Source organism: Pneumocystis murina, assembly GCF_000349005.2.
Source record: "Pneumocystis murina B123 chromosome Unknown supercont1.12, whole genome shotgun sequence".
Taxonomy (NCBI): Eukaryota; Fungi; Ascomycota; class Pneumocystomycetes; order Pneumocystales; family Pneumocystaceae; genus Pneumocystis; species Pneumocystis murina.
The window spans coordinates 24,590-41,218 of record NW_017802370.1 but is presented as its reverse complement, the minus strand read 5'-3'; the positions used below and the strand labels follow the sequence as shown (position 1 = coordinate 41,218).

The following is a 16,629-nucleotide window of genomic DNA, read 5'->3' as shown; positions in this document are numbered from 1 at the left end:
AAACTTAGTTTTTTTTATACATTTTAACAAGATAAATATATAAGTTAGTTGCTTTATAAATTATATTTAATTCAAATATTAAGATTGTTTGATTCATTTTAAGTTTTCCGACGGGCAAAAAATATAGAAAAAAAAGCTGTTTTAGAATGTCTCTTTCCAATAAATTGTCAGTCAGGGAAACAGTATTGAAAGGGAAAAGAGTTTTTATCCGGTATTATATTTTTTTTGGTAAAAAAACGATATAATATGTTTTTAGAGTTGATTTTAATGTTCCTTTGAATTTAAATAAAGAAATTACAAATAATCAGAGGATTACATCTACTCTTCCAACAATTGAATATGTTATAAAAGAAGGTTTTTATATTGGCTTTAATTTTCTCATTATTTATATGAAATTTAGGAGCAAAGGCAGTAATTCTTGCGTCTCATTTAGGTCGTCCTAATGGTAAAAGAAATGAGAAATATTCATTAAAACCGGTTTCTGAAGAACTCGAAAGACTTCTACAAAGAAATGTTCTTTTTTTAGATGACTGCGTTGGCGAAAATGTTGAAAAAATATGTAAAGAAGCTACAAATGGTCAAATTATTTTGCTCGAAAACCTTAGATTCCATGTTGAAGAAGAAGGAAGTTCAAAAGATGCAGAAGGAAATAAAATTAAAGCAGATCCAAAGGATATTGAGAAATTTCGTAAATCTTTAACATCTTTGGGAGAGATATATATCAGTTAATATCGAAATTTTTATTTTTTTCATAGTTTATATTATTTAGATGATGCATTTGGTACAGCTCATCGTGCACATAGCTCTATAGTCGGTGTTGATTTACCACAAAGAGCTGCAGGATTTCTTATGAAAAAAGAACTTGACTTTTTTGCTAAAGCTCTTGAAAATCCGCAAAGACCTTTTTTAGCTATTCTTGGTGGTGCCAAAGTTTCAGACAAAATACAGCTTATTGATAATCTTCTTGATAAAGTCGATATCCTAATTATATGTGGTAAAGTAAAAATATAATAAAATCAATTTTTATTAAGATTTCAGGCGGAATGGCATATACATTTAAAAAAATTTTGGAGGATATGGAGGTTTTTTAAATATTTTAAACATTTCACTAAAAATTATTAATTTATTATAGATAGGGACATCTTTATTTGATAAAGTAGGCGCAGAAAATGTTAAATTTCTGGTAGAAAAAGCAAAAAATAACAATGTAAAAATTGTTTTTCCTGTAGATTTTATCACAGCAGATAAATTTGATAAAGATGCAAAGACTGGATATACTACTGATAAAGAAGGAATTGCTGCAGATTTGATGGGTTTAGATTGTGGCCATAAATCAATTGAATTATTTGAAGAGGTAATAAAACAAGCCAAAACTATTTTATGGAATGGGTAATTTCTAATATTTAATTTTACAATAAAATAACCTATTAGTCCTGCTGGTGTGTTTGAATTTGATTCTTTTGCTTATGGCACTAAAAAAATACTTGATGCCGTTGTTTCCTCTTCAAAATCTGGAAACATGGTTATTATAGGTTTTTACAATTATCATCTTATTTTTTCTAATTCTATCTTAGGTGGTGGCGACACTGCGGTTAGAGCTTTCAAAACAAATTTATTCAAACTAATATACTTTAGACTGTTGCTACAAAATACGGACAAGTTCATAACATATCTCATGTTAGTACAGGCGGTGGTGCAAGTTTGGAGCTTTTAGAAGGAAAATCTCTTCCTGGCGTTTCAATACTAACTGATAAACAGTAATTTGTTTTAAAATCTTAAAAATCTTAAGTAATATTTTTAATATTTTTAAGATTCTTTTTCAGGAACATTCTTTATGTTTTTTAATCTCTAAACTATATAAAACAAAAGTTTTATATAATAATGTTTTTCATCTTTAAGATTTTGTTTTTCTATTGTATCTTTATTTATTTAATATATAAAATAAATATTTTTAAAAATATAAAAATTTATGGGGAAAAAGATGAATCATGTTTTTAAATATAAAGAAGATGGAAAGAAGACGGTTAAGATATCTTTTGAGGAGCCTCTTATGATTGATTTATTTGAAAATAAAAATAATGATTTATATATTGAGTTAGTTAAACATGTTATGACAAAGTCGAAAAAGGTAGTTGTTTTTGTAGGCGCAGGAATCTCTACAGGCGCAGGAATACCAGATTTCAGGTCAGAAAATGGACTTTTTGCTACTTTACGTTCAAATTTTAAGTTAAAAACTAGCGGGCAAGATTTATTTGATATTTCTGTTTATAAAGTTGAATATTTTTATAAAAAAAGATATATTTAATAAATTTAGAATGAAAATGATATGAAACGGTTCCATAAGATGATATCGGATTTGTATAGGATTTCAGCATCAGCTAAACCTACATTGTTTCATGAATATCTTGCGGCATTAGCACGTTCTTCGCAACTAATACGTCTTTATACACAAAATATTGATTTTTTAGAGACACGGATGCCATATTTAGAGTCTCAAGCACCTTTGCCTATGTTGCCTCCATGGCCTAAAACAATTCAGTTGCATGGTGGTCTTCAAAATATGATTTGTTCAAAATGTTATTGGACAGGGCCTTATGATCCAGATATTTTTAAAGATGACTCACTCTCAGTGTGTCATCAGTGTATAGAAATGGAGAATATACGTACAATTGCAGGAAAACGTAATATTGGAGTGGGAAAATTAAGACCGAGGATTGTTTTATATAATGAATATAATTTAGACAGCGAAGCAATTGGAAAAGTAACAGAATATGACCTTAAAGAAAAGCCGGATGCCTTGATTGTCGCAGGTACTAGTCTTAAGATCGCAGGAGCACGAAAAATTGTTCGAGAAATGATAGAAGCAGTAAAAGCTTCTCATGGTGTAACTATATGGATTAATACATCTGATTTCCCAAAACCCAAGGAATTTGAAAAAAAATTTGATATTGTTATTAAAGGAGACTGTCAAAAAGTAGCAGATTTAGTTTTGTTAAAAAATGATATTGCAAATATTCATTCAAAAGAACCATCTTATGTTTTAGACCCTTCATCGATAAAGCAGACTTTTACAGATGATCTTTTTATTGATCAACACACGAATACTATATACTTTTCAAAAAGAAAACGTATTTTAAAAGAACAGCCTGAAATATCTAAGATTTTTAAATCTGTGAAATTAACAAAAGGTATTAAAGTTTCTAAATAGTAAATATGCTTGTAATATATATAAAAAATTGCATATGAAGGCTATACGCATTTGATGAAGATGAAACTAATATTGAACTGAAACATGTTTTATTTATTTTATGAAAATCTCTAATGATAAAATATTATGTAATAATGTGCTTAGAATAATAAATACAACATTAATATTTTTTTACTAATTATCAGTATTGATTGAATCTCTGGGCTCTTTTGGTTCCTATATTTATTAATAAATAACTATAAAAGAGCGTTTTCAGACTTGATCTTCATCCCATTGTGTACAATCATCAATATACGCCAAAATCATTTCTATCGAACCTTCGTTATGTATATCTAATGGTAAAAATGATACCATATGAAAATCGTCAATCTATAAAATATGAATAAATAATATATATAAACGAATTGTTAATACTAGTTGAATAATGGCTTTATTAAGATCATGATACCGAGGATTTGTCTTTGAATTCACTTCATCAATCAATAAAAAAGGATCAGGATTTAAATAACGTTTTAAATCACTTTTTCGAATTTGTGATTGAATAAGATCCATTTTACTCATGATATTAATATGAGGAATTTCAAGTAATACCATAGCGCTCATAGCACTCATTACTCCTGCAAAAAATTTCGCCTTATCGATAATAAATTGTGATTCTAAAAGATATGCAGCACAAAGATGAAAATTTAATTGAAGATGTAAATATTTTGCAAGCACTGGCAAAACTGGAATATGTGTATATAATTCAATTTGCCCTTCAATTGTTCAAAAAAAATAAACTATTCATTTAAATTCTATACCCGGCATATCAAATACCAAATAATCATTATCAAACCCTACCAATTCCTCTTCAAGCCAATCCAAATGATTCATTAAAAAACTATATTCCTTCTATTAATCGCTTATATAATACCAATTTTCATACTCGAAACAATAAACTAATCCGCCATTAGGACCATATTCAAGTTCTTCCATTACATCTTGTAAACTAATTAAATCACGAATATCTAAAAATTAATCAATCTTATTCTATAATAATATATGTATAATGTTTTTATTTTTGTATTCACCTATAGTGACTCCCAAATCGCTTGTTTCCGCTGCTGGATCAAGATTAATTAAATGTGCTGGACGACCTATTTGTTGTATATGAGAAACAAGTGCATGACTAAATGTTGTCTATATTAGAAAATTATTAAGCATTTTCTATATCATATGAATCTATTACTTTTCCGCTGCCTGCTGGACCCATTACAAGCACGCCTACTCGAGGCATTGTTTAAAAATAATAAATTTATAGATTATACAAAAGAAAGCTTAAGCAATGCCTTTATAGCTCAGTGGTAGTAGCGTAGCACTTGTAATGCTAAGGTCCTGTGTTCAATCCACAGTGGAGGCAACTTTAAAGGACAGTTATGTGTCCGAACCATAAATTTTAATACTAAGACAAGCTTATTTTTAGGCTATTTCAATAATATTTATCCTTATTAAATAAGTCTTTGGCGTTTTATTAAATACTACGTTTTTAATCCATTTTTCCTATTGAAAATATATTTATATTTTATATTTACAGTATCTATATATATTCTATACATTTTATCTATATTTTAAATTTTATCTATTTTAGATTTTATAGGATTTTAGATTTTTTATAAACTTTTTATATAAAACAGTATACAACGCGTATATCGTTAAATGACAATCTTTAAAGATGTTGTATTTTATCTCGATGGGTTTGCACCAGATGTTGATAAACAACTTGAAAAATATGGTGCAACACGAGCAACACTTCCGGATGATTATTCACAATTAACACATATCATTACTACAGATTTCAATAGAAAAACAACACGTTTGATGAAGAAAAAAGGAATTCCAATCATCAATGTTAACATTTCATGATAAGGAAAGCTTTGATACTAATAATATTTAGGTGAATTGGGTAGAAGCGTCTATTCGGCGTAAACATCTTCAAAAGTAGTGTTTTTTTATAAATTATTACTTTATGACATATTTTGTGTAGTATTAAATATTTTTCAGCAGATCCCCGGCATTTTTTTACAGGAGTTGTAATTACATGTGTTGGGGTGAATTGAAATGAGTACATAATAAAATTAATTAAAGATATATAAGCTTTCAGATGGAAATCGAAATGCAATTCATGAAGGAGCTTTGGCTCTTGGAGGACAGTGCACAGAGGTTTTATCAAAAAGTGTTACTCACATTATTACATTGGATGTAAATAATGTAGGTTTGATGTATATTCCTTTAAAAAGGAAGAAAACCAATTAGAATTCTAGGAAACATGTAGACAGGTTTTAAAAAGACCGGAACTTGGGATAAAAATACTCTCACCAGCATGGTTTGTCCTTTTTTATTTATAGAAACCAAGTTTAAAACAATTAGGTTTAACGATTGTTTAAAACAACGACAGCGTGTTGATGAAACGCCTTATTTATTGACAGATTATATTTTTGATGAAAATAAAACTAAAACAGAGTCAGTTTTGCCACATATGATAAAAAAAATAAATGATTCTGTTGAAAATTTGAATGAAATTCCTTTGAAATTTACAAAACAAGTCCTGAAAAATAAGAAAATATTTTTTTCAAAAGATTTAGAAATAAATGAAAGTTTATTATATACTATTGAAACAATAGTTGTCAGTTTCGGTGCAATAGTTGTATCGTCCATACAAAATGCTACTGTTTTTATTGGGATATATCGAGAAGGAAATGAATATATTCAAGTAATTATTATTATATCTTCAATGTTTGTTTTAACTATATATTAAGGCGGCTCTTCAAGGAATTATTATTGGTAATTTAACATGGTTTTATTGGATGTATGTATATGAAACATGGGTTAATCCAGAACTAAATCTTTTGCATTATCCTATTGTAAAAACTGGTCTTCCAGAAATGCATGAAATGGTACAGATTTTTGTTTCTTTTTTTTAGATTTGTTTTTTTCTAATTTTATTAGGTTATCACTATTTCAAATTATCAAGGAGAATCTCGACAATATCTTGAAAAACTTATTAAAGCTCTAGGTGCAACTTTTACAAAAAATATGACACCCAATAATACACATTTGATAATTCCATGGTATTATTAACCTTATTCTGTATCAATGGTTATTTATTGAATAGTGAATCTGGACAAAAATATTTGGCTGCATTGGAATGGAATATTCATATAGTGAATCATCTTTGGCTTGAAGAAACATATGCAGAATGGAAACTTCAAAATATTACAACGCCTCGTTATATTTATTTTCCTCCTAAAACAAGCTTCATGAAAATTGTTGGAAATACACCTATAAATTTGGACGTGATAAAACTTTTTTATGAAAATGTAAGTAATGACCTTATTGAAAAAAAATCTCCCCTTAAGGAATCAAATTTATTAAAACATTCAAACAATATCTCATCAAACAATAATGAATTGTCATTGGATTCTTTTTCATCTTCACTGAATATGCCATCAACTTTGGATAATTTTGATTTACAGATTCATAGTGATAATGAGTCTTCTTTTCAGGCATCTGATTGTAATTTAACAAAAGAAAATTTTCCATCTTTCCACAAAAGAAGGGCTGCTACTGTTGCTTTAGAGAGGCTTCATAATGAAATAATGCCTGATGTTTTATTATATCAGAAAGAATGCAAAAGAAAAACATTTTCTGATTCTTCTGGAGACATGACAAATTCAAGAAAAAAGCCCAAAGAATTATTCATTGAATTTAAAGATCTAAAAAATAGTCAAGTCTTGTAAGATTATACATTTATTTCTTAAATAGTATTTAACATTAATTCAGTGCTAGAAAAAAGACTATAGCCAAATTTTTTCCAACAAATAAAGATTTTAGAGATTATAGTGTCCGAATTTTGGTAACAGGATATAAAGATTGGGATAATCAAATGGAAAAGGTTACTAATATGTTTTCAAATATATTATTAACGATAAAAGGCTTTGCTTACTATAGGAATAGCTACTGTTCAAGACGCTAAAGATTGTACACATCTTGTTACTTCTCGAATTCAACGGACTCAGAAATTTTTATCTGCACTTTCTTATGCTCCTAAAATATTATCTGTAGATTGGATTAAAGCGTGCCTTAAAGAAAGAAAAATTATGGGTATGTTCATATATCATGATTATATTAATTCTAATTGTTTGTTAGATGAAAATAATTATTTTTTAATTGATCCTGAATCTGAACTGAAATATAGTTTTAAACTTTCGGAATCTTTAGATAGAGCGCGTAAAAATAAACATTCCTTATTTAAAGGATATTTGTTTCAAATTTCTCCTGCGGCTGTGTCAAATTATAATAATGGAATAGATACTATAAAACAAATTATAGAAGTAAATGGAGGAGTCTGTATATCAGCTATATCTCGGAAAAATAGGATAGAATACGGACTCTCTCCCATATTAATATCTAATATTTCGGATACTAGAATTTTAAAACATTTTATTGAAAAAAGAAAAGAGGCAGGAAAAGTTCCTCTAGTTTATAATATGGAATGGGTTTTAACGACAGTTTTGCGGCAAGAACTTAGCTTTACTGATGAAAATTCGCTTTTAGAAGAATATAATCATTTATTTATGTCGTAAATTTTTGGAAAATATATTAAAAAAATATCTTAAAATTTCAACTCCATCATTTGTAATTAAAACAGTGCGTTCAAATTGAGCACATCGGCTGTCCTCTGATGTAGATATTGACCATTTATTTTTCTATAGAATTAGATCATTTGCGTCTCCTTCACAAAAACATGATTCAATCGTAAATATTATCTCAAGCATCATTTCTCCTAGATCACTATTGTCTAAACTAATATTAAAATATCTATATATGGAGGAAGTCTTATAATGATGATAGATAAGTAAATATGAATAAAATTCTTGTCTTATTACCATGCCTCATTAAGCAATTGCTAACTTTAAATTCAGGCTCTTTTTCACTACCCTCTTACTTTTCCAACAACATTAAATAGTTTTTTAGGTGAAAATGCATTAATCCTTGCTATTTATACTTTTTTTGTGTAGTAAATTAGTCTTTTAGAATTTTCAAATATATCTCCAATACCAAAAGTTGAACTGTCTTAATGGAAATATTCATTTGGATAATCAGGGTGCCTTACGAAAAGTGAAATATCTATATTTACAATATCTCATGAATGCAAAATATTTCTTTTATGTATTTAATTTTTTTTGAATATTAAATTAGCTTTACTTATCAGGAACCTCATAAGCAATAATGTTGTTAATACTAATACAGCAACTTTCATTAAAGTCTTCATAATTTAATAGTGATGAATATATTTTCTGAAAAATGCGCATTTTCTAACTTGATCAATTTTTTCTGCTTGGACACCAGGACATGCAAGTGTTTTTGAATATCTAAGACATTCTGCTGCTAATTTTCCTACATGATGCATATTAGATAATAATAAAGGGCCATAATTCTTGCTTTTATCGTCAATGGAAAGAGGAATTTCATTATTTCATCTGCCTTTTTCTTAAGCCTTTGTATAATAAGAAATAGCAATGGATTGTGGAATAGAAAAATCTTAAAGAATGGCTTTTAAAGGAGAAAATAACTTGACTTTATAAATTGATAAGTTTTATGAGTTATCTAAGGATATATAGTGTTCTTTCTGCAAAAAAGATGTCTTTGAATAATCATTTAATTGAAAAAAGAATATATCAAAATATATATGTAATAGTATTCTTATAAATTATATTAAAAATTATATGCATTCTATATAAAAACCATATATGACAAAATATATTAAAAAATTAATATCTTTTTCTCGTAAGTGTTGGTTTCCAATCAAGTGGATGGGTTGCTTCTGTAGCATTTTCATCTTGTTTATAAACCTTAATCGTTTTGTCCGCTTCACATGTAATTAAACGAAGACCTGTCCTGTCAAATGTACTTGCAAAAATCCCTGCTTCACTTTCTAATGATCCTGGCTGAACAATTGTATTTAATGTTTGATATTTATATCCTGATTTCCAATCATAAAACGACATAGATCCATTATCTGCACCAGCGAACATAATATCATCAATGTTTAATGATAATGTATTTATAATAGCATTGTGTTGTTCAAAATTTTGCATAAATAATCCTTCAGGAAATTTCCATTGTTTAATATTGTCTGCACTTCCACTTGCAAAACTAAATTCTTTTTGGTGAAGAACAAGAGCTCTGACACCTTTTTTATGGTTCGTCAATACAGTCATGGTTTTACCAGCAGCTAAATCCCATAAACGAATTGTCGAATCCATAGAACCAGAAATAACTTGTGGATCTACATCTTGGCATTTTACATCTGCAATTGTCTGATTATGTCCAGAAAGCACGTGAACATTGTTTCTAGTACGCATATCCCAAACCCTTACAACAGAATCTCTCCCTCCTGTACAAAGAACATCCAATGTAGGATGTAAAGATAAACAATAAACACCGCTAAGAGATCCATGATAATGTCTAATTACTTTGTTTGTTTCTAAATCCCAACATTTAATCATTTTATCTTCAGAACATGAAAAAAGATAAGGATGTCTAGACGATACCGCAAGACCCCTAATAGTCGAAATATGGCCTGTTAATGACAATTTAAGAGTACCAGATGCAAGATCCCAAATCTATATTTGGTTAAAAATAATAAATATAATCTTATAAAATGACTTTTATAACACGATCACCAGAACCTGTAACAAACCACTTATTCCCGGGTTCTACTGCTATCGCTCTCACCCAGCCAAAATGTCCACTAATTACCCTCATTAATTTCCATGGAGCATGCCATTCTGGTTTCTTAAAAAATGTTAGTAGAAAAAAAATTAAATAAAATATTTTACAATAGGTTTAACATTTTCTCGCCATATAAGCCCTGAAGATTGTTTATTTTGTGTATTTTTTTGCATATGACTTAATGATTTAGATGAGTCCATTTTAAGTGGAAGTGTTAATGCCATTAAATTTTTATCATCATTTCTATATATAAAAATTAACATTTTTATAATATTTTCATAGAAAAAATACTTATGATTCTCTGAGAGAATTTTTTCAAGTAATTTATTTGAACCAATTTCATCTTCATCTTATAAAATTAGGTTTAATATAAACATTTATTAAAATATAAAAACCTCCATTTTCTACCTTTTTTTCTTTATCTTTTTCAGATAAATCTTCCTTATGTCTACTAAAAATGCTCTGTGGCAATTCTTTTACATTTTCATATTCTGTTTTTATTTTATAATTAATTTTGACTTTTTTACTAAAAAAAAAGAAAATCATTTCATATCGATTCATATATATATATAACCATGAAAATACCTTGATTCATCATCTATATTTGAACAAAAATAATATTCTGAAGAAAAAAGTTCTTGTGTTCGTTTCAATAATAAATGTATCTTCTATTATCAAAAAATTAGCCAATTTTCTCCTTTAAAGAGACTATATTAATTGATCTTACATCTGATATTATGAATTCGTCTTTATTTTCTCTTAATTTTTCTTTATCTACCTTCATTTCTTCATTTAAATATTTTATATTTAATCAGAGAACGTTAAGAAAAAATTAAGATGGAACAAAAAGGTAAAAATTATAAATAAAATATTAAGGAATCTTTAATAATCTTAAGGAGTTGACCTAAAATCTTTAACAATTCCGCAATTAGATGAAATACGCAAACAAATAGAATTAGAGTTAAATTATTTTACAAATAGTTTTTCTAAATTAAAACAAGCTCAATTTAAGTTTAAAGAATGTAAGAAATTGGTTAATACGTTATTAAAAAAAGAAAACAATAGTATATATTTGTAGTTATAAATTTTTTATCTTATTTAAAATGGTATAGATAAAGAAATATTAATACCGTTAACAACATCTCTTTATGTTTCAGGATTTTTAGTTTCCGATCCTGAAAAAGTGATGGTAGATATTGGTACTGGGTATTATGTTGAAAAAGTTTCCTTGAAGCAATTTTATGTATTTTTTTTAATTTATATAGACAATTGATGGAGCAATAAAGTTTTATGATGAACGAATAAAGTATTTAGAGACAAACTTTCGAGATTTAGAAACACATCTTAATGCAAAGTCAGATAGCTTAAAAGGTAATTTAATTATTTATAGATCAAAAAATGTATATTAAATTATTTGTAGCTGTTACAGAAATTATGCAAGAAAAAATTAAGAATCTTCAAACATCTCCTAATTAAATATTATTTTATTTAGATAAACTTTCAACAAATAAAGTAGAATATGATTAATATATGACAAAGTTACTGAAAAATTAGATTTATTGATTATTATTTTAACTGTATCTAAAAGTTATTTGTTATAAAAAAACCTTAAATATTTTAAGATATATAATAATATATATCGTATATATTATTGAAGATATTATTAAAATAATTATGTCTAAATCTAGCTATAAAGATTAAATGATTTTATGATACTATTAGTATATGTACAATATATACATTAAATATCTAAAAAGATTAAAAAATATATATTAATATTGAAAATTATCGTATAGCATTTAATAGGCAAGGATATTGACTAATAATTTCTGAATAATTAGCATTTAATGCTCTAACAAGTTCTATTAATTCATTTCTTATAGGTTCTGTAAGTTGTTCCTCAGGTGGTCCTAAAACAGTAGCAAATATTGGAATAAGTCTTTCTGTTAATGAAATGATATTTATGTCATTTAATTTATATAATTTCAAAATAGCAGAATACACGGGAAAGTTTTCCGAATAATCATTTTGTAAGGGTAAAAAAGAGACCAAAAGAGGTAATATCTGTGTAAGAGGAACAGATGCAGGGTGTGAAATAATTAATCGAGATACACATCCAATTGCATTATCTTTAGCATTTTTGTGGTTATTATTAGAAAATAGAGATTGAAGTTTTGAAAATATTGTCATATATTGGCTTGTTAAATCATACTTAGAATATTGACACAAAAGACCCATGGAACAGGCTGCATTACTCCTAATTTCTTCATTATTATCATCAAGTGCCTTCATGAAAATATGAAATATTTGCTAAAGAAATGTTAATACAAGTAAAGAAATAAACAAGAAATATACCTCCGTATATGGAGTAATGCCTGCCTTTAATCCATCAATAATCTCACCAAGGCCACTAATCACCATAGATCTATCATTTGCAGTTTCACTTTCCTATAGCACCATCAAAAATAATTGTATATTAATATAATAAACCTACATAATATTTAAGTATATGAGGTAAAAAAAATCCAAAAGTTTGAGAATATTCTTCTCCAAGAACATGAGATATAGAAATCAAAACATCTATGGCAGAATCTATAAGCAATGCGTCATATTCTGCAATATCTTTATCATCGTTTTCAACATAATCATCATTTTCATTATTATTAATTAAATTATCTATATCTTCGTCTAATTGAGATATATGCTGTTTTTTTAAAATTTGAAGAATATGTTCGGATATTTTTTGTATTGCTAAATCTTATGTTAATAAATAATAAATATTTCTAAAATATTCCTACATTCAGCATCTCCTAAAATCCCGGGACCACACACTTTCAACGTTTCTGAAATATTTTGACAAATTTCTATAACAACAAGTCTTTAAGTAGTTAGCTAAATTTTAATTTAAATAATAAATATAATAAATATATTATCAGGAATATTATTTAGTACGATTTCGTTTTTACATCATTACAATTATGTATCTGAGTGAGCTGGGTAAACGAAAATATTCATCATTAAATAATAATAATTGAAAAAAAAAACATCAGAATTACATTACCTTTCACTTTCATCCTCCAGAATTTCTATAGTTATATCTCTTACAGAAGTTGCAAACTTATCAACATCTGTGTGAAGTGGAATTTTCTAAATAAAATAAGATAAATTCAATGCCTATCTAATTATACCAATGGTAATCCTGGAAGCCATTGTTGTGGATTACTTATATTATATAGAGTGGCTGTAAATCTCCATAAACTTGATATAGCGGCCTTCCTAACTCCTTCATAAAAATGGGTAGATAAATTAATGAGCCTTTCTTTGCTCTCTTCAAGATATGGAATAAATAGTTCCTTAGTATGAGAACATATTTCTCCTAAAGCATCTACAGCAATTTCTTTTTCCATAGTAATTGCAGAATTGACTTTTGACATATCAAGTAATGTATCATCTTTGTCATTATCAAAATTTTTTATACTATCATTTTCATCACTATCTTTATATATATCATCAGAGTCATCTTTATCCAATGATTGAATCAATGCAGGTATTACAACATGAAGAAATGGTGCAAATTCATGTTTGTACACTCGAGCTAAAATTGCGAAAAAGCAAAATAAACATTCACGTAATCTAGGATGATCTATTTGCATTCCTCTGTATGCACTTTGAACAACATATTCGATATAAGGTGTAAATTTCTCTTTTCCAACAGTTTCTGCAATTGTTCCTAAAGTATCTGTAACCATGCCTCGAAGCTCTAATTCGTCTTCTGAATCCTTTAGCTCCAAAACTGGTATAAAACATTCAATAGTTCGTTCAAAATATGGAGAAAATTGATCTTTTGCAGAATATACTGCGCTTCCAATAGCAGCGACAACAGTGGATTTAATTTCGAGTGTCGAGTTTGATTGAAATAATCCTAATAATCTTTCCATGATGCAAGAAAAATAGTTAGAAATACTGTTAGAATCAAGAGACTCTAATAATGCATCAAGTGTATTGAGTGCAGATTTTTTAGTCTCTTCATGGGAATCTAATATAAGTTCGAGGAGAATAGGCATTAATTCTGCATGCCTTTCTGATGTTTCTTCCGGAAGCTCATCTGCAAATTGCCCTAATGCTAATAATGCAGCACGCTTTACAACATGATAATTATCTTTTAATCCGATAATAATTAATGTAAGTAAATATGAAAATTGAGTAGACACAAAATTAGAAGAACCTTCAATAGCTACACCAAGTGCAGTCAATGCAGATTTTCTATATCCCGGGTTTTCAGATTGTAAATATTGAGGTATATAATTCATAAGAGGGATAAATACATGTGATGGAGGTAAAGAAATAGAAAGAATATCTATACATCTAAATGCAAGACGAGAGGGAGAGTCGTCATCTGGTGAACCAGTATCTTCTTCCGTTCCTATTAACAACATACTAAGAATAAGTTGAGGGCCAAGCTTCAGTGCTTGGATTTTGTTTTTCCGACTGTTAAAATTGTTATAATAGATAAAAAAGAAAAATAACACATACTATCTAGAACACGTAATGAGGAAGTTCAAAGCCATACAGCGAACAGAATCATCTAACTTTGTTGTTGAAGCTACGTGGACCATAAATTCAAGTAAATCTTTAATAGCTTTCGATATTAAAGCGCCTTCACAAATCAACAAAGTATTAAAAACTTCAAATGCATTTTTTTGAAAATTTTCATTGTTAGAATTAATTGTTTCTTTAAGAACTAAAAACATAGACGGAAAAATTTCTTGAAATGATTTAATGCTTTGTTTGTCATCCCTATCAATAATTTCCCCAACTTTTCCAAGAATCATAAGTGTAGTCATCCTAACATCATAACTTTCCTTATCATTAATCGTTAATTTAAGCAATGAAAAAAGCTCCTCCATTTTATCAATAAACATTTCTTCTATAATCTCAAATAAAACATATAAAATATATAAACCCGTCTCCCTATCCAAAAAATTATGCGACAGTGATGCCTGATGTATAAATATAGGAAGATCTTTCCATTCTTCAACTGGTAAATCAATTTTTGCAATAGATGAAATAACACGAGCTGATGAATGTCGAACAATAGAAACCGGTTCTAAAACTATTGACTGAAGAAGCGATTTCTTTATTTGACATTTCAAAGATTTACTTAAATCCTCCCAAAATATTGCAATAAGTTTGCGAGCTTCAATTGCTGACAATTGACGAATCTTTCAAAACAATTAGACAAATAAATAAATATATAATTATTACTTGAGGATTTTCAGACGATTGCATAATATGTAGCAATCCAACTAATGATTTTGATTCTACAAAGTATTCATTTTTTAATATTTTTGTCGCATTAAATATTTCATGACTATTAGTCGAAAGTGTAGATTTAAGAACATCTTCCAATCTTAATATATAATCCTGCTATTTATATATTAGTCTATAACGAATTTATATAAATATAATATTCACATCCATCTTATTTTATCTTTTTTTTCTAAAAACCAATTATTGAAAATTTTTAATCGAAATTTTGATAAGGTCGATTATAAAAAATATATTTTCATCTGATATTTTTACATAAAAATTAGGTATTTAAAACAATAGATATTTAAAAACAATTAGAATTAAATTCTAAACTTTTATAGTTTTAGAATTAATATTAGATAATTTTAATTATTTTTAAAAAAAAGCTTAAAAACATTTATAAAAAATTAATACTTGGTCATGTTCTTTATTTTTATTATTGACAGTTTTTTATTATTATTTTTAGATTTTAAGAATTTTTTTAAAAATAATTAAAATTTAACGTTAAAAAATTTAAAAAAATTATGAAAAATAAATGGAAAAGATTTTAAGTTAAAAAAATGGTGTTGGATAAAAGTGAATTAAATCAATATCAATATCAGCTAGATAGTGTTAATTTAGCACTTTCACAGGATCCAGATAATCAAGAACTTAAGGATTTAAAAGTGGAATTGACGGATTTGATTGCACTTACGAAAAGATATTTTGAAGATCAAGTTAAAGAAACAACGACAAATACAAAGAATTTTAGTCAGGTACGATATGAATATACAGAGACATATAAAACAGGTGAGACAGTAATGGCTAGATGGGTTTCTGGAGACAATGCGTTTTATCCAGCAAAAATTACATCGGTGACAGGATCATCTACAAATACAGTTTATACGGTTAAATTTCTTGAATATAATACAATTGAAACTTTACAGGCTTATCATGTTAAGCCTATTTCTGAAGGGAAGAAGAGGGCTATTGAAATTGAACAAGAAAAGCCGCCGCCTCCTCCATCAGTAGCAAATGCACCTCCGTTACCACCTAAAAAACAGAAAGCTATTAAAGCTAAAGATGAATTAATTGCTGGTCAGCGTGTTTGGCAATCTTTTTCACAAAAAGGTGTTAAACGGGGAAGAACAGGAAAGGTTGAGCGTATTGGAGAAAAAAGTATTTTTCGTAGCCCGGAAGAATTTGGTGGTAAAGTAGGGGTTATTGGAAGCGGTAAAGGCATGACTAAAGAGAGTTGGAAACGATCTCGGTATCACTTTGAACAAATAGTAGAGGATGATTGATTGATAATATTTTTTGTTTAGAAAAACCTTTTTCTTCGTTGAAAATTGGTATTT

General features: G+C 27.7%; 8 protein-coding genes and 1 non-coding gene across 9 annotated transcripts; 6 read left to right on the top strand and 3 right to left on the bottom strand.

The window, feature by feature from the left end:
• Positions 1-146: 146 nt before the first annotated feature.
• PNEG_02081 (phosphoglycerate kinase) lies at positions 147-1,761 on the top strand (the record flags this gene model as incomplete). Its single annotated transcript, XM_007875869.1, has 9 exons — positions 147-211; positions 257-354; positions 401-724; positions 770-994; positions 1,039-1,082; positions 1,133-1,389; positions 1,432-1,532; positions 1,575-1,591; positions 1,636-1,761. 9 exons carry the CDS (start codon positions 147-149, stop codon positions 1,759-1,761), a joined length of 1,257 nt encoding a protein of 418 aa, XP_007874060.1.
• Positions 1,762-1,981: 220 nt separating this feature from the next.
• On the top strand, positions 1,982-3,208 carry PNEG_02080 (hypothetical protein; the record flags this gene model as incomplete). The annotated part of the gene is made up of 2 exons (XM_007875868.1): positions 1,982-2,272; positions 2,315-3,208. The coding sequence occupies 2 exons, from the start codon at positions 1,982-1,984 to the stop codon at positions 3,206-3,208; spliced, it is 1,185 nt and encodes a 394-aa protein (XP_007874059.1).
• A 77-nt stretch (positions 3,209-3,285) lies between these two features.
• On the bottom strand, positions 3,286-4,484 carry PNEG_02079 (hypothetical protein; the record flags this gene model as incomplete). Its single annotated transcript, XM_007875867.1, has 7 exons — positions 3,286-3,424; positions 3,467-3,577; positions 3,623-3,963; positions 4,009-4,088; positions 4,134-4,215; positions 4,279-4,387; positions 4,437-4,484. 7 exons carry the CDS (start codon positions 4,482-4,484, stop codon positions 3,383-3,385), a joined length of 813 nt encoding a protein of 270 aa, XP_007874058.1. The 3' UTR covers positions 3,286-3,382.
• Positions 4,485-4,534: 50 nt separating this feature from the next.
• On the top strand, positions 4,535-4,607 carry PNEG_05035. The gene has a single exon. It is a non-coding gene; the product is annotated as a tRNA-Thr (tRNA).
• A 296-nt stretch (positions 4,608-4,903) lies between these two features.
• PNEG_02077 (hypothetical protein) lies at positions 4,904-7,830 on the top strand (the record flags this gene model as incomplete). Its single annotated transcript, XM_007875866.1, has 12 exons — positions 4,904-5,095; positions 5,142-5,185; positions 5,232-5,295; positions 5,342-5,455; positions 5,509-5,570; positions 5,615-5,957; positions 6,004-6,141; positions 6,194-6,315; positions 6,360-6,980; positions 7,034-7,139; positions 7,180-7,348; positions 7,394-7,830. 12 exons carry the CDS (start codon positions 4,904-4,906, stop codon positions 7,828-7,830), a joined length of 2,412 nt encoding a protein of 803 aa, XP_007874057.1.
• Positions 7,831-8,962: 1,132 nt separating this feature from the next.
• PNEG_02076 (hypothetical protein) lies at positions 8,963-10,779 on the bottom strand. Its single transcript, XM_007875865.1, has 7 exons — positions 10,710-10,779; positions 10,568-10,650; positions 10,378-10,508; positions 10,274-10,331; positions 10,090-10,225; positions 9,917-10,045; positions 8,963-9,873 (listed from the first exon to the last, which is right to left on the bottom strand). The coding sequence occupies exons 1-7, from the start codon at positions 10,764-10,766 to the stop codon at positions 9,019-9,021; spliced, it is 1,449 nt and encodes a 482-aa protein (XP_007874056.1). The 5' UTR covers positions 10,767-10,779; the 3' UTR covers positions 8,963-9,018.
• A 40-nt stretch (positions 10,780-10,819) lies between these two features.
• Positions 10,820-11,458, top strand: PNEG_02075 (prefoldin, alpha subunit; the record flags this gene model as incomplete). The annotated part of the gene is made up of 5 exons (XM_007875864.1): positions 10,820-10,832; positions 10,882-11,046; positions 11,095-11,204; positions 11,248-11,353; positions 11,403-11,458. 5 exons carry the CDS (start codon positions 10,820-10,822, stop codon positions 11,456-11,458), a joined length of 450 nt encoding a protein of 149 aa, XP_007874055.1.
• A 309-nt stretch (positions 11,459-11,767) lies between these two features.
• On the bottom strand, positions 11,768-15,463 carry PNEG_02074 (hypothetical protein; the record flags this gene model as incomplete). Its single annotated transcript, XM_007875863.2, has 9 exons — positions 11,768-12,292; positions 12,338-12,430; positions 12,477-12,733; positions 12,781-12,860; positions 13,044-13,129; positions 13,171-14,470; positions 14,516-15,204; positions 15,248-15,409; positions 15,458-15,463. 9 exons carry the CDS (start codon positions 15,461-15,463, stop codon positions 11,768-11,770), a joined length of 3,198 nt encoding a protein of 1,065 aa, XP_007874054.1.
• A 366-nt stretch (positions 15,464-15,829) lies between these two features.
• PNEG_02073 (hypothetical protein) lies at positions 15,830-16,575 on the top strand (the record flags this gene model as incomplete). Its single annotated transcript, XM_007875862.1, has 1 exon — positions 15,830-16,575. Exon 1 carries the CDS (start codon positions 15,853-15,855, stop codon positions 16,573-16,575), a length of 723 nt encoding a protein of 240 aa, XP_007874053.1. The 5' UTR covers positions 15,830-15,852.
• Between the last annotated feature and the right edge of the window lie 54 nt (positions 16,576-16,629).